This window comes from Salvelinus fontinalis, chromosome 19 (genome assembly GCF_029448725.1).
Source record: "Salvelinus fontinalis isolate EN_2023a chromosome 19, ASM2944872v1, whole genome shotgun sequence".
Lineage (NCBI taxonomy): Eukaryota > Metazoa > Chordata > Actinopteri > Salmoniformes > Salmonidae > Salvelinus > Salvelinus fontinalis.
In genome coordinates this window covers 3,239,360-3,262,584 of record NC_074683.1, presented here as the reverse complement: position 1 = coordinate 3,262,584, position 23,225 = coordinate 3,239,360, and the positions used below count along the sequence as shown (strand labels likewise).

The 23,225-nt window shown below is 41.8% G+C and overlaps 1 protein-coding gene across 1 annotated transcript; it reads left to right on the top strand.

Moving 5' to 3' along the window:
* Nucleotides 1-2,859: 2,859 nt before the first annotated feature.
* On the top strand, nt 2,860-22,075 carry LOC129816156 (insulin-like growth factor-binding protein 5). The gene is made up of 4 exons (XM_055870378.1): nt 2,860-3,903; nt 17,415-17,638; nt 17,820-17,939; nt 18,118-22,075. Exons 1-4 carry the CDS (start codon nt 3,570-3,572, stop codon nt 18,253-18,255), a joined length of 816 nt encoding a protein of 271 aa, XP_055726353.1. The 5' UTR covers nt 2,860-3,569; the 3' UTR covers nt 18,256-22,075.
* Nucleotides 22,076-23,225: the final 1,150 nt, after the last annotated feature.

The window sequence follows — 23,225 nt, the reverse complement described above, 5'->3', positions numbered from 1 at the left end:
GCATCTTGCCTATGCCGTTCTGTACCATCACTTATTTATATATCTTTATGTACATATTCTTTATCCCTTTACACTTGTGTGTATGAGGTAGTAGTTGTGGAATTGTTAGGTTAGATTACTCGTTGGTTATTACTGCATTGTCAGAACTAGAAGCACAAGCATTTCGCTACACTCGCATTAACATCTGCTAACCATGTGTATGTGACAAATAAAATTTGATTTGATTTGATTTGAAGGTGCACCATTAAAGGGTCATAAAAATGGGGATCAAATGTTAAATCTTGAAAACTGAAAAAGTCTGCTGCAAATAGCATTCAGTCCTAAGGCATTTTCTCCATCATGTACTTTATTAAACAGTGGTTTCGACAGGCTCTTGCCAGGTTTAAATCTGCTCAATAGGTATCAAATCATTTATTTGGATGGAAATGGCTTTATATAAGAAATCTACGCAATGTTTCAGTGTTCCTCAACTCTCTGTTCTCAGACCACTACTCTTCCCCCATGACGTAGAGGTAGCTTGATGCCATATCAGACTTGCATGTTGCGGTGAGTGGACACCACTCCTGGAAAAAAAAATCACCATGGCAGCAGCACTGCACACCACAGAGCCGGCCTCAAGTCATTTGTGACAGTTTATCTCCTCATTAGTAACTGGATTATATTTCCAGCGTCTTTTCAACGACTTCTGTACTAGAGATTTTCTGGCAAGTTTCAGTTTCTTTCCAGTGTAAAAAATCAAGCAAGGCAGACCAGGAGCAATCTGACACCTTATACGATGGGAATGGAAGCCAAGTTCAGACAGCAGTAACTGTGGGTTCTGGTTAATGCAGAGGAGGAAGACATGGGAAAAAGGAGAAATGGGAAGGAAAGGAGGCAAGAGCCATGCATGGGAAACCTGTGCCCAGATACAGAAGCAGACTGGGCAGTGCCAGTGGGCACACCACTATGTTCAAGATCATTTAATGAATGGATCAGAACATTCATGAATGCTTCAAAGGAAAAGACACTATATTATGTGAAATGTGTTATAATCAGTTTGATAAAATGACATGGCAGACATGTTCTCAAGTGGTTTTGACACATCTCTGCACTAAAGATACACAGACAAAATTCCAATAGTATAATGATGAATGGTAAAGCACGTGTATGGTGCTTGTACAGAATGTTCAAAATAATCAATAGCAATGATATTAGTAATTCTGCATGGTCATTGTACTGTAGGTAGCCTAGTGGTTAGAGTGTTGGGACAGTAACTGAAAGGTTCCTGGTTCAAATACCTGAGCCAACAAGGTGAAAAAGCTGTCATTTTTTCCCTTGAGCAAGGCACTTAACCCTAATTTGACAAGGGGTGCCATACTACTATGGCTGACCCTGTAAAACAACACACTTCACTGCACCTATCCGGTGTATGTGACAATATGTCTGTTTCTTTTTTGTAATGTTTAGTTCATATTAATGTATCACACTAAACTATGTAGTTCAATAGGTCATATAAGAGCTAAGATATGGAACATAACATTTATGTCTATCTGTCTCCCCCTTTTTCAGATTGAGTTACATTAAAGTATACACTGCATACAGAAGCCAACATTCAAGGAGCAGCCTGTGGCTACCTTCATATTCCCTAGCATTTTATAGTCAGCCTTGCACACAGTGGTCGTGAACTTTCAACGATGAAGTTAATGGTTGATTATTTGTGGGAACTCCCATAGTGAGCTCTTGTCATTGGTAACAGCTCCTTCTAGTGGTCAACTGTCAAACTGCCTGAGCTAAATCAAGGCTGCAGTAAGAATCTCCCACTAACTGGAGATGAACAATTGAATGAGATAGAATGTTTTCAAATTCAGAAAAAGATAGCAGTCTTCACTTAGCCAGAGTGTGTGAAAGGAGAACAACAAATGAGGGTCCCATGTTGAATTGAAGATGTCAGGCTATTACGCATCAGGGTCTGAGCCACTATATTCTACTCCCTCTGAGAGAGTAACACGCAGACAAACCGCGCGCACACCCACACACACACGCACACACACACAGAGAGGCGTGCATGTATTTAAATCAGTCAGTTGGCTACCTTTGTATCAGAAATGGTGTCCAATGGAGAGAACAGGTGCAGGCTTTAAAGTATGCCTATTTTTAGAGTGAAATAGGCATCCACAGCCAGCGTTATCTAAATACAAAACAGAGATCATCTTAGACAGAGTCTTCAAGCATTGCCTGATTGTTGCCATTTTTTTTTTTTACAACAGCATGATTTGACTGTGATTTAACACATTTATACAACATATTTGGGAAATGTAATGTTGATTAGCTATGACAATAAACACTGATTTCATTACCTGTCCACTCTCTATACCAAGTTCGATATTGTGCCTGATAATGCTTACAGTAGCCTACAAAAAATACAGTGCATGTATTGTCATTATAGTAAAGGCCTATTCACATACTTCGTTTATGCAGAATGTAGCGTTGTATTTAACCTTTTATTTAACCAGGAAAATGACCCACTTCATCTCTTTTGCAAGGGAGACCTGGCTAAGAAAGAAGCAGCAGTCAATACACCATTACAAAATGTAAAACATACAATACAACCAGCACAACATGTCACCAAGAGCTGATCCGGACCATAAGCATCAACCACCGAGCAGAGATTGGAGCCAGACTGACATTGATGGATATATGTCAGCTCATACTGCTTCTCACCCTGATTGTAGCCAAAGTACTGTAGTTGATGCAGCACAGTGGTGTATTCTGTCATGATCATGCATTTTACTAATTCTGTCTGTAATGCAACTATGATTTAAGAAAACTGGTTTTCCATTCGTTTTGCTCGTAGCTTCGTGCGTAAGCTTCTTTTCTTTAAGTCAATCGATGTGCATCGCTTGAGACGGGGTGGAAAACATTTAGGGGTAAGAAAGAAGTGTGTGCTCGATTAGCAAAAGCACGTATTCAGTAAGCGTGGATTCGAATTATGCCTCAAGATGAAGTGCTTAAAAATATATATGTTTTGATTAAGGTTGCGTTGGTTTCTTGTGTTGCTCCTCGCACTTGGCATCACTTCAGCCTTCGGCGTGAAAGACTGATCCTATTGCTGTAAAAAGGTTGGCCACTTGCCAAGACCTGGAACAAGTGCGCCTCCCTTCCATGCTGTTAGGCGTATTCATAGTTAGGGGTTTGGCTGATTTTAAAAAGGCAAGCCTGGCCTGAAGTTGATCAGTCTGCTCAAGAAACTTCTCTGGAGGGGAAAGTATTGGAATCGGTTTCAAAGGGGGGAAGGTCCAGGTTTTGTACAAAGAATTGCATTGCACCGAGAGAGGACATCAATTCTGTCAATTAAGAAAAACATTGCATCCCGAAGTGTAGTCTTTTCATTAGATTTGGACTTGTTCTGTGAATACTTTTTATTTGTAAATACAAAAAATATTTTTTTCAGTTTATTTAAACTGGAGTGCTGAAAAGACCATACATTTGGATGCGGACAGTTTTTTTGCTTTATAAATCGGATCATTTAACCCACGGGCATTGTCGGTCAATTCGTTTCACATTTGAGGTTTAACAATTGCGAGACGAATATGTTTCTCAGTTTTTGTCTACTGGTGACATTTGTCCTGGGGCTATCTGGGTGCTTGGGCTCATATGTGCCCTGCGAGCCGTGCGACCAGAAGGCGCTCTCTATGTGCCCCCCAGTCCCCGTCGGTTGTCAACTCGTGAAGGAGCCGGGCTGCGGTTGCTGCCTAACCTGCGCCTTATCGGAAGGTCAGGCGTGCGGCGTTTACACCGGAACATGCACCCATGGCTTGCGCTGCTTGCCGCGAAATGGAGAAGAGAAGCCACTTCACGCGCTTCTCCATGGCAGGGGAGTGTGCACAAACGAGAAAGGATACAAACCCCTCCATCCACCCATAGGTAAGACGGCGCAATGAATGCGTGTGCTTAGGGGATCCAAGGGGGCTGTGTAAAATACAGAGAGTTGAAATTCAGTTCCAGCTATACCGGCCCCGGAAAACTGCATTATAGACGTTTTTGGTTCGTTTTTAGCAGCATTTGCTTTTCATTTGTGCTTCCATGACCCCTCGCTAAAAACCTCGCAAACGAGCTTTAATGATGTTTCAGTTTTGTAAAATAATGCTATTGTGAGCAATTCCATTAGCACACTGACGTTTTGGAATCCACATTTGAAATAACTGCATAGCATGCATGAGTAGCTCCTACGAGCAAACGGTCCGATTTGTCAGAGATTGCGGCAGGCTTAATTGTGAATCTGGGTCGTTATTAAATTGCACACAGTCGGATTCATCACATGCCACAATAACAGCACATGCACAGAATACATGTGCTATAGCATACAGATGTAGGATCTTAATTTGATCACCCCGTTGCAGGAGGACTGTCCTGCATTGCAGGAAATGTAAAGCTTGTAGTGTATTTGAGGTTTAAAACTGCTTCTGAAGTTTGTAATTTCGTCTTTGAAATTTCAGAATTGATTTTCCCTTACGAAAAATGTATCAACCCCTACAAAAATGTCCATTACTTTTAATCCACATAATAATTCACATGTCCTGTTGCTGCAGGATTATTAACTTTGGGAAACCCTGAGTTAGAGAGCAGCACAGCCAGGACAGAGTTTGGGAATCCCTGCTCTAATTTGCAGTCCCTGTATGGGGTTTGTTATGAATACAGTATGGTAGACTGACTTAAAGCGTTCTTCTGCATGCTTGTCTACATGGCTGTGTCCCTCCCTTGTCGCAGTGCCTGCCTGGATATCCATTCTTGTGCTCTCTTTCTCACGTGAGAACATATTGTATGTGGTAATACTAATTGCTGCTATTCTTTTTTTCTCTGGAAATTAGTTATATCCCTTTTCACTGTGTTAGAGACTTGCATTTCTCACAAACACAATTGCCACCCATGAAGAAAATCTATATTTTCCAACATATAATATCCGGTTCTTCTTATTGTAGCCTAATTGAGTGAAGAGGGCTGTGCTCGAGGCTACAGATCTTTTGAAAGCTGAATTTAGGTTTAGTCCCTCTGGGTGGTGTTGAGTCGGATTACTGCTCAAATATTACATCTGATGATATGTGTGTGTGTGTGTGTGTGTAGTCTGTGCGCACTTGTAATTCTTCAATGTGTGTGTGCACGGACACATGTTATTAGATGATTCAAGATTTTGATTTTCAGTTGTTGGCAAACTATATTAGGCTACATACAAGTTTTGGTGACAAGGTACATTTGATGAATGCTATTGGTTTATTGTTCGGTTGGCCAGGTTGAAAGACTCAGGCTATTTGGGCTTTGGATACACCCTCCTCCCTTGGAGGACATGCATTAAACAACATTAGAATAGAATTCAGACCATTCAAGAGGCCACCATTGTCTGTAGTAATGGCAGCAAGGCTATACATAACATCCAACGAATACTTGCAGCTATAACTGAAATAAACCCAAGTACTTTTGTCTAGCTATAAGTGTCACTCTGATCTAGGAGATTGAATTCCAACACGCACTCTGTGTGAAGCCTGTGGGTGGGTGTGTGTGTGCAGGCGTTTGTGCGTGCATTTGTGTATGTGTGTGAACACTGACTTCTCCTTTGGCACTGGGTGGTAACCGGAGTGCGTCCGTTTTCCTGCCCCTGGTTAGGCAGTGTGGGCGCTCAAGCACAGCACAGTGATTCAGCAGAATGCCTCCGGCTGCTCTTCTCTGAAGGGCTGTCTATCAAGGGCTACGATTGGAATTAGACACAAGCCTTTGGTTTCCTGCTGGGTAGGGTTTCAACCTGCTCTGACCAGCTGAGCAAGGCAGACAGAGAGAGGGCAGGTCAAGTGTCCAAAGACAGATCCTCAGGGGACCCAATAGCTTCCATCTCTCGACTGCATTCATGCAATTCTACAGCATCCTAGCAAGAAAAGTGGACCCACTTTAAACAATCTACATATTATAAAGGCTATATATAGCATATGTAAGGTCTTCATAGGTTGTAGTTTGTTAAAAGTGGGACTGCCAGATCAGGATATGTTGCTTGAAGAGAGATAATGACATTGAATGATCTATATATTTCTCTGTCACAAATGTATTGGCATGACATGGGTATAACACTGTAATACAATGTTGCCAAACTACACACGACTCTGTTGTCTCGTTCTCATCTCTGCATAAGTCTGGTGTCACCCTCTTTTGTTGACTGTTGAGTTGTGTTCCAAGGAAATGGTGCTTAGCTCTGATGGCTGGGCATAGGAGGCTGGTTTGTGTTGCTGGCCTCTCAGTGCACTGTGTTAGCCCAGAAGAATAGGATCCTGGAACGCCTGCCAACAGATATGACTCCATGGCAGAAGGCCCCTTGCTCTCTGAGCTTGTGAAAGAGCCTTATGTTTGAACAGATTGCTCTTTGCCAAGAAACAAGAAGATGATTAAAGAGAGCGTATAAATCTAGAAAGCTTGACTTGCACATGAACAAGCACGTGGTGCTTTATAAGCACAGCATCAACACAAATGCAGCTTCTGCATTTGACAGAAATTTGACAGAAATTTACAGAACGGTTACCTGGAGGAAAATGAGGGAGGGTCATGGTTTTAACATTTCTGTCAAGGGGAGGTTTTAGCATTTTTTCAATCTAGTCCAAGGGTGGGTCATGTAATTTGTAGTGGATGAAATGTAAATATTTCTCAGTGTTTTAGAATTAGTTGTTTATTAGGCTATGTATTGTTGTGTGTCCGAATGCCGGACCTCATCTCTGATTCTCTGCTGGGCGCGCAATATCAAGTGTGCCTATAGGATATTTAGTGTAGTCTCAATTAGAGGTCGACCAATTAATCGTAATGGCCGATTAATCGGGGCCGAGTTCAAGTTTTCATAACAATCGGAAATCGGTATTTTTGGGGGCGCCGATTTGCCGATTTTTTTAAATTTTATTTTTTTACACCTTTATTTAATCTTTATTTAACTAGGCAAGTCAGTTAAGAACACATTCTTATTTTCAATGACGAGGCAGAACGACAGATTTTTAACCTTGTCAGCTCGGGGGATACAATCTTGCAACCTTACAGTTAACTAGTCCAATGCTCTAACACCTGATTACATTGCACTCCACGAGGAGCCTGCCTGTTACGTGAATGCAGTAAGCTAAGGTAATTTGCTGGCTAGCATTAAACTTATCTTATAAAAAACAATCAATCAATGACTGTCATTGCTCCAATGTGTACTTAACCATAAACATCAATGCCTTTCTTAAAATCAATACACAAGTATATATTTTTAAACCTGCATATTTAGCTAAAAGAAATCCAGGTTAGCAGGCAATATTAACCAGGTGAAATTGTGTCATTTCTCTTGCGTTCATTGCACGCAGAGTCAGGGTATATGCAACAGTTTGGGCCGCCTGGCTCTTTGCGAACTAATTTGCCAGAATTTTACGTAATTATGAAATAACATTGAAGGTTGTGCAATGTAACAGGAATATTTAGACTCATGGATGCCACCCGTTAGATAAAATACGGAACGGAATAAACGTTTTGTTTTTGAGGTGATAGTTTCCGGATTAGTCAAAGGTATATGGTTTAGAGAGAAATAGTCGACGCGTTATAATTTCTGTAATAACTTGCGGCTGAACTTGGGTTCCTTCGTTATTTTACCGTTCATGTCTTCCATAGAGAATGTCTTGATCTACTTCAAGTAAGGTCTGTGTTTCGCGGAGGAGCAAACTGACAAGGGACCATGCAGACAAGCTCTGCTTTCTGCACTACAACCCAAAACTTCTTAACTGGGAATATTGAAGACCCATGAAAGCTGGTGGTTCGTTTTAACATATGTTCTCATGTTATTTGAGACTAAATTGATTTTATTTATGTATTATATTATGTTAAAATAAAAGTGTTCATTGTTCATTCAGTATTGTTGCAATTGTCATTATTACACGTGTGTGTGTGTATGATATATATATCTAAATATATATTTTTTTTATCGGCCAATTAATCGGTATCGATTTTTTTTGTCCACCAATAATCGGTATCGGCGTTGAAAAATCATAATCAGTCGACCTCTAGTCTCAATCAAATGATCCATAGCCTATAGGCTATAAGCTATGAAGTGCATGCTCGGAGAAGCACATAGCAAAGTTATATTTCGAAGATAGCGGGATGGTGTAAATTAAACTAGGGTGCATGACACACTGCAGTGGATAAACCAACCATGAGCCCCAGCCTGCTCTGCTCTAGCTGATGAAATAGGTTTTTGTGTGCTACCTAACTGTGCTGTGTAGGCCTATGTGGCAGTTCAGGAGGAGAGTCAAAAGCTTCCTCAGATTATACTTTTTTTGATTAGGCCTAGTCTAAAAAATTCACTATCTTGTACTCAGACTAGCCTATAGCCTATGTTCGGTTCAGTTTTAGAAGGAGAGCACGAAGATGAGGAGGACCGGAGTGCAACTTTGATAGCTTGCTACTACTATAATAGATTTGATTAACAACAACATGTTTGTTGCCATGATGTATTTATCAGAGTTATTGACCTCACAATAAGCCAGGTTCGAGTAATTTACATTGTGGTGCTGAAACTCGAAACATCAGCTGTGACACAATCAATCGGAAATGGACAGCCCATGGAACTGAAAGTAGACACATTGGAGTAGGCATAATTCAGTTAAACGGTCTTCATTTTAATTAGACTTTACTAACAACAAGAGGGCTTTTTGTTGGAGCCTATTTCTTCCTATTTTAGAACATGTTGCTATAGGCTGGTATATCCATAGATTTGTTGGTCAATTCCTCTGACCACCATGCACTCTTTAGCCTACGTTCGTGTCAGTGAAGGGCTGTTAAATTAAAACCAAGGCTTGAATTAAGGGGGTATGAGAGTGTATGCCATAGTCCTACCTTTAATTAAAGAAAATGGCAAAAAGCAAAGGCCTACCCCTTGTTAGCTTAAGATTCAGAAGAAAATGAGACAGATTCGATTATATAACGTGATCTATAACAGCACTTTGGTCCGTGATCCTTTATGCTAGAAACAAGCTGTAAAATCTGTGGGAAAGAGGTGACTCTCATTGTTTTGTCGCTTTGACATTCAGAGGCTGAGTTACAACCTTTTATGGCCGAGGAGACAATAAATAGAGTTTTCTTGGCAAGTAATCTAATTCTGTCACTATCAATTGATTAAGCTATTCACTTTCTGTACAATAGAAGATGTTTAAACCCAGACAGCTTTTAGGGAAACACTTGTTATCTCGTTGGGTTAAGCCACGAAAGAAGAGTAGCCAGCAGATGGTAGGCCTACTCTGTCTGGGGTGGAAAGGTAGGCCTAACCTTTGAAAGTACCATGCTCAGATTCCTAATGATGTCTCAGATTTAATTATTTGCAAACAGGGACAGTTTCGTTGCAAACAAGACACACTACACTGATGGCATTGGACTAATATGATCAGATGAAGACATAGGCCATCTCTCTGTATATTCTTAGCCTGTAATTTCTGTAATTTGTCTGGTATTCTGCTGATATGTAAAATGACGTAGAATTGCATGACATTTTGATAAAATGCTATTTTTTCTCGGACCTGCAAATAAGATCATAGATTCATGCATTGCTTTGTTATAAAGGAGATCTTTCCACCCCTACTCTTGTCCAGGGTAAACGGTAGACATGTTCTCTGCTATTTTAATTATTATTTTGGGTATAGGGGAGGGTTACTTGTTTTTTTTGTTCAAGCGTTAAGGGAGGGTTTAGGTCAAATATATTTTGCTCAAGGGAGGGTAATCCATTTTCATTTCAGAGAGGTCCGATTTTCTCCATGTAACCTTTATTATAAATAAAGTTTACTCCCTTAGCTTGACAACTTAATCCATGTGTCAAGTGATTTGTGGCTCTGTTGTTTAAAGGCTAGAACTAGGGGGACGATTCTGTTTTCTTTATCCCAGGTCTTTTACAGATAAAATACAGCCCCAGCCATGTAAAGAAAATATTTTACGGTAGCGGGGTCAACTTCAAGTATTTCCACACCAATTCTCCTCGTCTGAACTGATCAGACGGACCAGCAGAATGCCAGTATGGGCTAGTTGACGTTGCACATCCCTACTGCATTGTTATATTCCCTAATCGAGAAAACATCTTTTCATTTTTATTATTTTATTTTACATCAGACAAGCCAGTCTCCTTCAACGGAGTCCACTGACAATACACATTTACGTTAGGCATCTTGGTTTGCCTATCTACTATAAATGGTCTACTTGAACACTTACTGTACTGTAGACATTGCATACAAATGGCTCTATCCGTTATGGACAGTTCAGTTAACTCAGAGATGGCCCCATCTGTTTGATTGTTACATTGCTATGTCATAAGGAGAAGACCATTGCTGACAGGGATTTTACAACTCACTCACCATGAACCCCCTCCTCACAGATCTGGATGTTGTTGATTGCTAAATATAACCAACCTCATCAGATGTGAAACAGTTTATCAATGACATGCCGTCTTCGGCGTACAATATGTATTCTTCTTTGGTGTAGGTTCTGGTTTTCTAGAATGCTGTGCCATTGCAAGTGTTAATCATGGGAAACCAATTGCTAATGTAAGGTCTCCAAAAGAACACGCAAACCTACTCTACAGTCAAGCTATGGCATTGTTCCCATGCACAGTATTAAAGCTAGAGAACCTACTTTGGAGTTGGCATGCTTGAATGGTTTCTTCCAATAAAGTTTTATAGCAATCAGTCTAGCATTTTGTCACTTACACCTGGAAGGCTAGTGGGTAACAGCTGTGGAGAGAATCAGCTCACATAGTCTCCTCTATCAGAAACATGTGACTCCAAAGGTAGTGACATCCACATGCTGGCTTTAAAACCGGCGTGATCTGACCTAAACTGTGTAGGCCCTGTTAACCCCAACGCTGCCACCATTTACTGCTCCAACTCCAGGGTCGTGCTCAGTAGAGAACACCAAAAGTTTTGCAACAAACAACGAAAATTATTGTTTAGTATTTTTCTTTTCACTCTGTTTCAATACATTTCTCCCTAATGGACACGACCCAGGACAGCATAAGGATGTTATTGGGCTCCAAATCAACTAATCATTTCCCACAGAAGAACCTAACTTGTTGAATGTCACTGTAATGAGCTCAACAAAAAAGCCTGCCTCAAGTTTCTTTGCAGAACGGGAACAATAGAGGTCCTTATCTTTTGTCTGCAACTTTGGTGCCAGTTTCAGCTCCAAAATGTGGATTTGTCATTTTCATCTTCCTCTCTGGCCTCATTGTCTGAAGTTGAGCTTTGGACAGTGGATAGAGAACGTTCATGGCGAGCCAAAATAGCAGCCTCTGCCCCCGGGGATTATGTCACACCCAGCAATTGTGTAGTGGTGAAGGTTGACCCAGAAAAAGGCAGCGTCTGTCCATGTGGCTTGTCAGAAAAAAAAACTTAGATGTGTAATGAGACCTCAGACCAAAATTAGGCTTGCACAGGAGAGCAGTGGCATGTAGCATCGCGATAGTGTGATTTCAACTGCAGTCGAAAATGTATTATACCTCAAAGGAGAAATGTCTTTGGTGCAGCAGTTGCGAGAGGGGGAGTGGGGTCAGTATACCAATGCCCTACTTGGAAGGGACTCTCATCCCTACGGAACAAGAGTTCCTTTAATTTTCAATCCCTGAATTGTTCCTGCAGCTATTTGCTGCTATTTTTATCTCTTTTTTTTTTTTTTTTTTTTGCACTATACATATTTGTTGCACATTGTACCTTAGAAAAAGTTATTTCCTGTAAGTTGCTGATTGAGTTTGAATTCAGTGCCAGAGGAGACTGCAATTGTACGGCCCAGATACAAGGTTCAAAACAGGAACCAACAATGCATACTGCACATCAAACATACCGTACTGAACAAAGCAGTAGCATGGTCTCCTTGTCCAACCAAAGCTGTCGTTTAGCAGTACAAAAGGGTGTGTTAATAATGATACCACCTGAATATGATTACACTTTTTATAATGAGGTCCAGCATTTTTATTTCAAGCAGAAAGAAAAGCGCTGAAGACCCTGCTAAATTTCCCCTCTACATCTTCAAAACAAAGGATTCAATGAAGAGATCTCCTATAAATGGTGGAATCAAAATCTGCTTTGGCCTGTAGTAGCCATCTAAAAATGTCAATAAATTGTATGGAAATGATGTCATTCTGGATAAGTTTTACATGAATATGATTTGACTATCCACCAGCACTTACAGTGCATTCGGAAAGTATTCAGACCCCTTGCATTTTCCGCATTTTGTTACGTTACAGCCTTATTCAAAAAGGGATTAAAATCAATCTTCACACAATACCCGATAATGACAAAGCAAAAACAGGTTTTTAGAAATGTTTGCAAATTTATAAAAAATATAAAATAAGTTTTCAGACCCTTTACTCAGTACTTGGTTGAAGCAGCTTTGGCAGCTATTACAGCCTCGAGTCTTCTTGGGTAAGACGCTACAAGTTCGACACACCTGTATTTGGGGAGTTTCTCCCATTCTTCTCTGCAGATCCTCTCAAGCTCTGTCATGTTGGATGGGGAGCGTCACTGCACAGCTATTTTCAGGTCTCTTCAGAGATGTTTGATCGGGTTCAAGTCCGGGCTCTGGCTGGGCTACTCCAGGACTTTCAGAGACTTGTCCCGAAGCCACTCCTGTGTTGTCTTGGCTGTGTGTTTAGGGTCGTTGTCCTTTTGGAAGGTAACTTTCACCCCAGTCTGAGTGCTCTGGGGCAGGTCTTCATAAAGGATCTCTCTGTACTTTGCTCCGTTCATCTTTCCCTCGATCCTGAATAGTCTCCCAGTCCCTGCCGCTGAAAAACATACCCACAGCATGATGCTGCCACCACCATGCTTCACTGTAGGGATGGTGCCAGGTTTCCTCCAGACGTGATGCTTGGCATTCAGGCCAAAGAGTTCTATCTTGGTTTCATCAGACCAGAGAATCTTGTCTCTCACGGTCTAAGAGTCCTTTAGGTGCCTTTTGGCAAACTCAAAGCGGACTGTCGTGTGCCTTTTACTGAGGAGAGGCTTGCATCTGGCAACTCTACCATAATGTCCTGATTGGTGGAGTGCTGCAGAGATGGTTGTCCTTCTGGAAGGTTCTCACATCTCCACAGAGGAACTCTGGAGCTCTGTCAGAGTGAACTTTGGGATCTTGGTCACCTCCCTGATCTAGGCTTTTCTCCCCCGATTGCTAAGTTTGGCCAGGTGGCCAGCTCTAGGAAGAGTCTTGGTGGTTCTTCTTCCATTTAAGAATGATGGAGGCCACTGTGTTCTTGGGGACCTTCAATGCTGCAGAAATGTTTTGTTACTGTACCCCGACACAGTCCTGTCTCGGAGCTCTACGGACAATTCCTTCGACCTCATGGCCTGGTTTTTGCTCTGACATGCACTGTCAACTGTGGGACCTTATATAGACAGGCGTGTGCCTTTCCAAATCATGTCCAATCAATTTAATTTATCACAGGTGGACTCCAGTTAAGTTGTAGAAACATCTCAAGGATGGTCAATGGAAACAGGATGCACCTGAGCTCAATTTCGAGTCTCATAGCAAAGGGTCTGAATACTTATGTAAATATGGTTTTTATGTGGAAACATTTCTAAAACCTGTTTTCGCTTTGTCATTATGGGGTATTGTATGTAGATTAATGAGGATAAACATTTATTTGATCCATTTTAGGATAAGGCTGTAACGTAACAAAATGTGGAACATGGGAAGGGGTCTGAAAACTTTCCGAATGCACTGTATAGTGGCACTATCTCCACATACATTTTAGTTGAGGTTGTTACAGGACTACTGATAACAAATCAACATGTTCTTCTTACACTGCAGCTGTGTTGGAGGGCAATTCAGTGTTCCAGTTGTGCCCCAATGAGCATTTTGTAAGGCCATTCGATGTGGAATTCAATGTGCCCCAATGAGCAAGCATTTTGTAAGGCCATTCGATGTGGAATTCAATGTGCCCCAATGAGCAAGCATTTTGTAAGGCCATTCGATGTGGAATTCAATGTGCTCCAATGAGCAAGCATTTTGTAAGGCCATTCGATGTGGAATTCAATGTGCTCCAATGAGCAAGCATTTTGTAAGGCCATTCGATGTGGAATTCAATGTGCCCTAATGAGCAAGCATTTTGTTTAGATCTCTACAGGCTCTTGGTCTGGATCATGTATTCCTACCTGTAATATAATTACTCAAGTGCAATGTTCCGTTTATTTTATTTGTATTTTATTTACCAGGCAGGTCAATTAAGAACAAATTCTTATTTACAATGATTGTCCAATGTTTTTCCATGTCTCCTTCTCCATGATACAACAGCAGGGATATCAGGCCATGGACTATGTCCAGAAGCCTTGAAATATTAAGCATCAGAATCAGACTGAGGGACCCATGGTTGGCCAGTATCATGGCTAAAAGATGACAGAGGACATCCTGCTCCGTTATCACTATGCTATCGCATACCCCCTGACCCCCGGATTAGCAGCACCTTTACTCAACACCTAGGATCTTGTAAAGGTGTAATTTCAGAGGGTGTTCTGTGCTAGTTCATGGACTAGGGTACACTCAGTGGTGTAAGGTGTGTGAGCCAATGAGAATTTGAGCAACTCATTGTTCTGGTGCATTTTCCACCCCAAGTTGCATGACTGTGAACTCATAAAGACCAGCTGAGAGAGAGAAAAAGAACTGAAAGAAGAGTGGCTTATCGTTCACGCTTAGGCTTCCTGGCTGAGAGAAACGTCCCACTGGGCACAGAATTCAATGTCAATTCAACATCTATTCCACATTGTTTCAATGTAATTTAATTGAAATGATGTGGAAACAATGTTGATTCAACCAGTGTGTGCCCAGTGGGTTGGGATTTTGATGAAGCATAATTGCCCCGCACACATGTACATTTTTAAACAGAGGTGTATCGGTTGCACCTCCTTTGCCTGTTCCGTTCCTCTTGTCTTAATGAAAACTTTAGTGAGAACAAGGGGAGAGATACCAATACCTTGTCAGCCTGGGCTTAATGGAGGGGGCTGCATGTGACCGTGCTGTCTTGGCTGGAGGCCAGCGTCCTGGCAGTGTTTCAGTACTTAAACACAGGCCTACTAAGCCTCCTTTACAAGCTGGGGACCCTAAGCATGGAAAAACTGAGTTTTTGCCGCTGCAGTGAAGAGCCCACTTCAGAAAATACAAATTTGGTGGTTTAGAAACAGAGAGGGCGAGAGAGAAAAAGAGAGCGGGAGAGAGAGAGAGAGACTCCATTGTCTGCAAACAGGCTACACTCTGGGTATTGTTGGCAAAAGATGGGTACATTCTGTCTCCATGTCTTTGAATTGCAGGCACAGCTTGTGAATTGGAAGCACAACATCACTTTATTTACTCTGGGCAAGGAGTATGATGTACTAAAATAAACACTACATTTTGTTATAATAATAATATACATTTAAACGGTTGATGGATGTTCATTTTCGCCATCAAATATGAAGCAAACTTCTACCATCCCATATTTCAATAGAACATCCAATATATAACGTCCAATATTTCCTCACAAGCTTATACACATAAGTAACACAAACTCTCATCCCTCACTTGAGCTAATGAGCTTGTTCACAAATCCTACTGCTAATGTAATTGGAGTGCAATGATGTCAGTGTGCTGACATTTCTCAATCTAATATTTTTCCACCCAAATCATATTAGGCTGAATGTGAATACATGTCAAGGACCATGAGACAGAGCAGTCTTTCTGGAAGATACTCAAATGTTTTGGATCTCACATGTAAAGTAGGTCAATGATGTAGTGTGTGTTGCATTTGTAAAATGGAAGGGGGATACGTTCTCCGGTTTGTTGGAACCCTGAAAATGGAACCCTGAAAATTCATGAAGGCTTGAAACACATAAGCAGCATTGTCATCAGTGGTACTTTGAATACTGATCAAATGCAGGATTCTTCCCCCAGCATCCAGGCATCGAGCACGTAGGAAAGCTCATTTGACATACTTATTTATAGCGTTTTATAGCCCTGGCGGTCTGAGCAGGGAGAGTCGAGGACGTATCCAAACACAGAGACGCCTGCCAAGTCATGAGTTGTGAGATTACTTTCAAAGCGAGGACGGCAGTTCAGAAGCCAGGGTCCCAATTCCGGTAATCACCCTCCTCCCTTCATCCCCCAACTAACCTCCTCCCAGACACCCCTGCTGTGTCCAGACTCTTCAGACATCAATTCTCTGGAATATACCGCTCAGTGGTCACATACCTCTCTTTTTATTCCCCAAGGTGGCCATGCACTAAGTCCAGACCACTAGTCTATACTTAATTAAGATAACATTAAAACGTGGTTATGTTTAAATAATTTTTTATGGTCCCCCTCTTCAGCTGTCTGTCGATATCTTGCGGTTGTCTCTCCCCAACAATACTTTGCACATTCAACCACTACTCCGGTTGGGCCAGCCCTCCTCATTGCCACCGCTGCAATGACCTGTGGGTTTCTTTGCTGGATAAATATATCCCCGGTCATCTACTGGCACTGCGGCCACCCACCAGTTGGGGCCTGGCAAAGTCCCATAACAGTGCCTTGTGTGCTTACGATAGACTAAGCAAAGATGGGAGAGGAACGCTCATCTCTTTGGCCTCAGAGAACCTCATGCAGGCTAGGGCTCTTGGCTTATGGGGGCTGAGCCCAGAGGAGGGACTGGAGGAGAGGGGATAAGGGATCAGGACCCCAAATCTCTAGCCTGGTGGGAACTTCAAATGTACCTCTAGGACTGTAGTGCCCCCTGGGGAGTGGGATGGGGTAGGGGGAGAGCTCTGGTGTTTCTGCCTGGCTTCAGGCTATTTTACATTATTATGTTATGTTTCTTGATATGAAGTTATACTTTACATTTAGCCTACGATGTGTCCACCTCTGCCATAGGCTTCAGTTGCCATGGATCCTCAGTTACCATGACATCAACATCTGATCTGTGAGAGATGTGAAAGTCTGCAAGAATTGCCAGAGAAGTATTTTATTGCCAAAATGGCTTATGATCAACCAAATAAGCCATTGTGTCACCCAAAATGCCACACACCTTGTTGTAGAGATGTCTTAGAGACAAGGTCAAGCACGTAGCCAGCATGATACACAAGTGACTGAGATAAGCTTTTGTAATTTTTGGTCAGCGTTCAGACATGTTTACTTTCTTTCCTTTGACCTCCATTAGTTGATGAGGTGGTGGAGGAGGTACAGTAGTTTATCAGCTGTTGATCCTTGATCCTGACCCCTCCTTTTTAAACAATGAAAATAAACATTTGGTAGCCCAAACTCTGGGAAAAGCATCTGGGAGTCCATATTTTCGTTTGTGCAGGAAAAGCTGTTTGAACATTTTAGGTGGGGGTAATGTGACAAGTATGCACTGTTTTAGTTCATGTTGATGACACACACATTGATACAAATATTTTTTCCATGTGTAGATCATGAGTCTCGGGAACACGAGGACACCCTGACAACCGAAATAATGGAGGACCAACTGCAGCTTGCGAAAGTGCCACTCCTCCCCAAGCAGGACGTCATCAACAGCAAGAAGATCCAGGCCATGCGCAAGGACAAGGACCGCAAGCGGGCGCAGGCCAAACTGCGCTCCATTGGGCCCATGGACTACTCTCCACTCCCCATTGACAAGCACGAGCCAGAGTTTGTAAGTACAAGAGTGGAGAGTAGGAAAGATGGGGTCTAACGCTAATATTGTGCTAATGCTGATGCTTGCTAGTGTGCATCTTCAACTCTGGTCCTAGAAGAGAGAACTGACTGTGCAGGATTTTGTTCCACCCATGGCGCTAGCACTGGGAACTAATGTTAGTTGTATCGTTCCTCCACAGGGTCCTTGCAGGAGGAAGCTGGATGGGATCATCCAGGGAATGAAGGACACATCCCGTGTCATGGCCCTGTCCCTGTACCTCCCTAACTGTGACAGAAAGGGCTTCTTCAAACGCAAACAGGTGAGAACTATCCCTCCGTCATCATCCTTATTCATGGTTTAACATAGACCAGTTGTATACTGATGTGCCTCTTCAGATCCACATTGGCTCCAAAATAATATTTGTTCTTACAATGTCTTTCTCTCGCTCATTCTCTCTTTCCCTCCCTTGTGTTGCTGCACACTGATTGCTCCCACAGTGCAAACCGTCTCGCGGCAGGAAGCGGGGCATCTGCTGGTGCGTGGACAAGTACGGCGTGCAGCTGCCCGGTACAGACTACAGCGGGGGAGACATCCAATGCAAGGATCTAGAGAGCAGCAGCATCAACAATGAGTGAATAGGCTGCTCCAACCCCGTCCCGATCACCTGACCCAGGGCCCTGCCTCCTCCTTTCCCTCCTGCCTGTCTGCTCCGCCCTCCAGTCACTTTTTGAGATTTTCAATACAAAAAAAATTAAACCATCAAATGAACGAAAGGACAGGCTTGAAAAAAGGACACCTGAAATCTCTTTTTTTTTGTGTGACTGTGTGCTCATCTCTTAGTAGACGGAACCCAGGAGGTTTTAAGCCCTTGTTTGACCCTCGGGCCCCTCCCCCACTAAGAGTTGGGAACCACACTAATGATTCATGAAAATATATACTTGTGTTGATATATTTTTATAGAAGCTGGGGTGTAAGCACCAAACTTTGTATCATGTAAAGCTAACATAAAAGCGATGAAAAAACGAAAATAAGGCATGCTGATTATAAACAGGACTGTTTTGATCTTTCACATCTATTGCTATTGAGGTGTCAGAGGAGATAGCTGGACCTTCTATTGGCAGAGGTATTTGTTTTTTTGGTTGGGTGCTTTCCAAAAAAGAAAAAAGAAGCATGTGATAGGGTCTTTCTGAGACAGTTGACTCTATTTGGGTATTTGGTTCTGTCACAGCACTTATGAATAGGGGAACCTGCTTGGATATGTGTAACTTCACTAAGTTTGTGTGGGCGTGCATGTATGTGTGTTTGAGTGTGTGTGTGTGTGAGAGAGAGGGAGTGAGCCTTTAACACAAGAATGTCATTTTTCTTTCTCTTTTCGTCTTGTCACAACAACAACATAACAAGCATTATTGCTGGTGCTTGAAGTAGTCTTGAGGATGGATTTCTCCCACTAGCCTATGAAACCTATGTATCTGGGAAAATGGAGAGTGTTTGACATAATAAGCAGCTCATTACAGACAAACCTATGTAAGTGACTCTTTGACTCTGTAGCTAGCCTGATATGCCAACTGTGCCTATTGTTAACAGACACTGCCATGCAGGGTAACACAGAACTTAATGGAGAACACTGCCCCTACTGGTGAAGGGAATACTGCCACAAAGTGCCCATTCTCTCATCTGATCAGAGCTGTGCTCAGCAAGACTCTATTGGTCCAACTACCTGGACTTAAAGAATATTGAATGTGGCTAAACAATCATGCAGTCCCCCAATAACTAACAGCAGTAATGCATTTTATTGCTAAAGTCTGGACAAAAATTGGGAGAACGAGGGGAAAAAAGCATTTTGTAGACTTGCATTCACCAGTGAGGCTAGGTGTTTACTCTTTGTGTCTCAGTTGCTCGAGGGTGTAGTCTTGTATGGTTTTGTTTGTACTGTTTTCTTTGCCTTCAGTGAAGTAACAACCGCCCACTTTTGAGCCATGTTCCTTAACCAAGTGGTCCCCTAACACTGCTACGGTGTAACCTTGGTGTATTACTTTTACCTATAGATTAATGAATGTTCTTTTTTTAAACAAACAACTACAATGTACTGGTGCTTGGAAAAGGACGTGTGTATTTTAGCCTGTAAACAATTTGAATGGTTCCATGACATCATCCTTATTTGAATATGAGACAGTCAAAAAAAAGCTATACCCCATCTATATCCTTCCCTCTTTGCTTGCATGTCGCACCCTAAAATTGTTCCCTCCTTCTTGACAACTTGTTTTTCAACACAACACAACATTACTTGCATTGGAAATGGTGAGCAGTTTTCCTTCCACTGAAGGGGGGCATCGTTGAACACTACCTACAGGGTCAGTTGAAAGAGTAGTTTATGTCCGTCTGTGTGCAAGTCGCAGTGCCTTCCTACATGCAAATCCACATTTGAATAGTGATGCAAATGCAACGTGGTAGCTGTCTAAGTTACAGAAACCCTGCTCATGCTGAGAGGCCCCAGAGTAGTAGTTCTTGGTGTAGTACAGACAAAGGGTAACTCTATAGGATGTGACATAGCCCTTGTAATCGTGTCACAATCACATTATGAATCCGTTGCTAATCCCTCTCTGTGGGCAAGGCAGACCAGAATACCCCTTCTGTCTCTTATTTTCAAACGCACTGATAAGCTAGAACATTGCTTTCAAAGTTGACTGCCAATGTATTCGATTGCCAGAAAATATAAGCCAAGTGATATTACAATTCCGAGTTAGACCTAGCAAACTGCTGCTGCTTCTCTCTCCCAGTAGTCAGAGAAGAGATGTACAAGGCATTACTAGCCATCAGATCCTATTCCACAGCGTAAGTGGTCATAGTTACTCTAGCCAGGGAGTGGGAGGCAGGGTGAAAGGCCATCAGCAGACAACAAATTAAAGAGCTTTTACTCCAGCCTCAGTTGAGTCTGTGAACCAACCATTACGTAATATTATCCGTTTGGACATACAGATGTGATGGATAGGATACTCTTGTTTATCATGGCTCATAATGGCAACGAGATGCTGTAAAACTAACAATGGGGTCAATACGTTCAGGCCTATAGACCTTTATACCCTCATTTACTATTAGACAGAATTAGTGGGAAAAAAGTCACTATACCCTGCTACCCTTCACATCCAAAATGCCTTCTTACATGGAGGTGAACTACTCAGCCCCTGTGGAAAATCTCAAATCACTAGGTCCTCCTATACCCAATGCAGCTTGGCACCCTTCCCCACCTTCACCCCAGTCCACTTTGAAAGAAAGCAGCTTGCACTTACTGTATAGAAGTTAAAACAACTACAATATTAATACCGACAGACAATGTCCTGTAATAGTGTTGCTTGTGTATAGAAACAAAACAAGCTAAACATTTACTGTGATTCAGAATCAGGCCTCTGCAAGGCCTTCTGGGTAATCGTTGACAGGGGCTTATGTGGCCCATGCCTGGGACCTCCATCACCAACGTCCAATAAGGAAATGGGGATAATAACACACAGTACCATACATTAGCAACCACACAACTGTCCCACTTTGATCTAACTGTTCTCATGGACTCTAGCACACAGAGAGTGAGAGAGAAAGAATGACAGAGTGAGAGAGCGAAAGCAAGAGACAGAGCACCATGGACAGGGGTCGTGTTCAGGGCCTAGCCACACACCACCCCTTCACGGAGGGGTCACCAATGGCATGACAGTAGATACAGTTAGGAACAGACACAAGGAGACCTGGGAATCTGAGGAACAGGAATGCAGCTAGCGGCTGATGTTTAGATGTTGACTCCCTCTCCAGCTTCAATGTTCACCTTCCATTTTAAGAGCAATCCGTCAGAAGCCTATTGAAGTACTTGACCAGCCATAATGATGCAGTCTAACTGGGCATTTTCAAAATTAAGATTTGCCAAGGCTATCTTGGGTCAAAGAAAATGTGGATAAGGGCATTGAATCATTTGAGGTCTAATCAACAAATTGACACAATTCAACCAAGCTGCGAATTGTGCAAATTCTCGATACATTTTCTTTGTGGTATGGCGTTAGATTGAGGTGTTGGAGAGGTTGAATTTTAAAGTGTCTTCTTCAGATTCCTAGTCTCCAACCTGGTTATAGACTCATACAGTTCATACTACAATAGTAACTACAGCTTTTTTTTCTGAATGCATAACGTTTTTATGGATGAAATGAGACAAAATCAATTGGTTATCTTAATAACATGTGGTGTTAACTGGCTTGTGAAAAAAGACCCATTGGTGCCGGAGGATAGTTACAAGATAATGGTCAGCATTTGGAACTCTTCATGAAACAAATATAAAAAAGACAAAAAATCTCAAATTATTAAAGTGAATATCACTGTGTAATATTTATTCAACTTGTAATTTATGTACTCTTTTAACCTTTGTCTTTTTTGTTATGATAAAGCATTTATTTAAATAAAGTTATGTATTCATTTAAAGACTTAGTAGTGATGTGTTTTTGTGATGTGCAGTGTGGCCTCAAGACCTCAAAACCTACTTCTAAAAATTGTTTATCTCCAAACAATTTTTAGGCTATTCCAAGGCACTAACATATAGTCATATACCAAAAATACAGTACAGCCATACAAGAGGGATATATAGGGAGTGTACTGTATGTGTGTTAGTGGAGGTTTGAAAAACCTGACCACAACAACTTAGGTTCTCAGAGTAATCCTAGCTATTCAAATGAGCCCATACAAATAGTTCACTCCTTGTGCCGACACGCCCCCAGATTAAGCCGGCTAGAACCAATGAAAATACTTCCATGTTGTTACCAGGAGCAGTGTGTATGGGGCCTAAGGGTGTGGTGATCAGATATGATGAGACATGATGAGGACATGCTGTATCTACAGACACTGGCCATGATAGAAGCTGCATGATTGTAGTCCCGTGTAGCTCAGTTGGTAGAGCATGGCGCTTGCAACGCCAGGGTTATGGGTTCGTTTCCCACGGGGGGGCAGTACAAAAAAGTATGAATGTATGTACTTGTAAGTCGCTCTGGATAAGAGCGTCTGCTAAATGACTTAAATGTAATGATTGTGGTCTTGCTTTTGTATACTGCAAGGGGGATATCACTTTTGACTGAGGACTGATCACACTTGCCCTGGTCATGGAAATGACTCAAAGCACAATACCCCATCACATAACATACATATACCCAATGTTGATGAATATAATCTATATTTAAAGGGGAAATCCACAGTTGAAACAATAAGAAAAAGTTATCCCCTCCAATGTTTTGATAAAAAGCTGAGCGATGGGGGTGGAGAAATGTAGACAGAGCTACAGTACGGATGTAAGGACTGACCATCCATGATATCAAATAGTTTTAACCATGTTTTGAGGCTTTACAGTATATGTTTATATTTACGTTGTTGACAAACATTGGAAAAAAACAAGCTTATATTTTGGATTCTGATGGGATATGACAGTTGAACTCTGCTTATATTTTTCAAGAATCAATGGTTATATATAATTACGTCCAACAAAGGATGTAGCATTTGAAGATTGCTGCTTTAAGGCCTAGAAATATTACAGGGTTTGTAAAGACTAAATTACTGGTTACCCATAATATAAACGGTACAAATT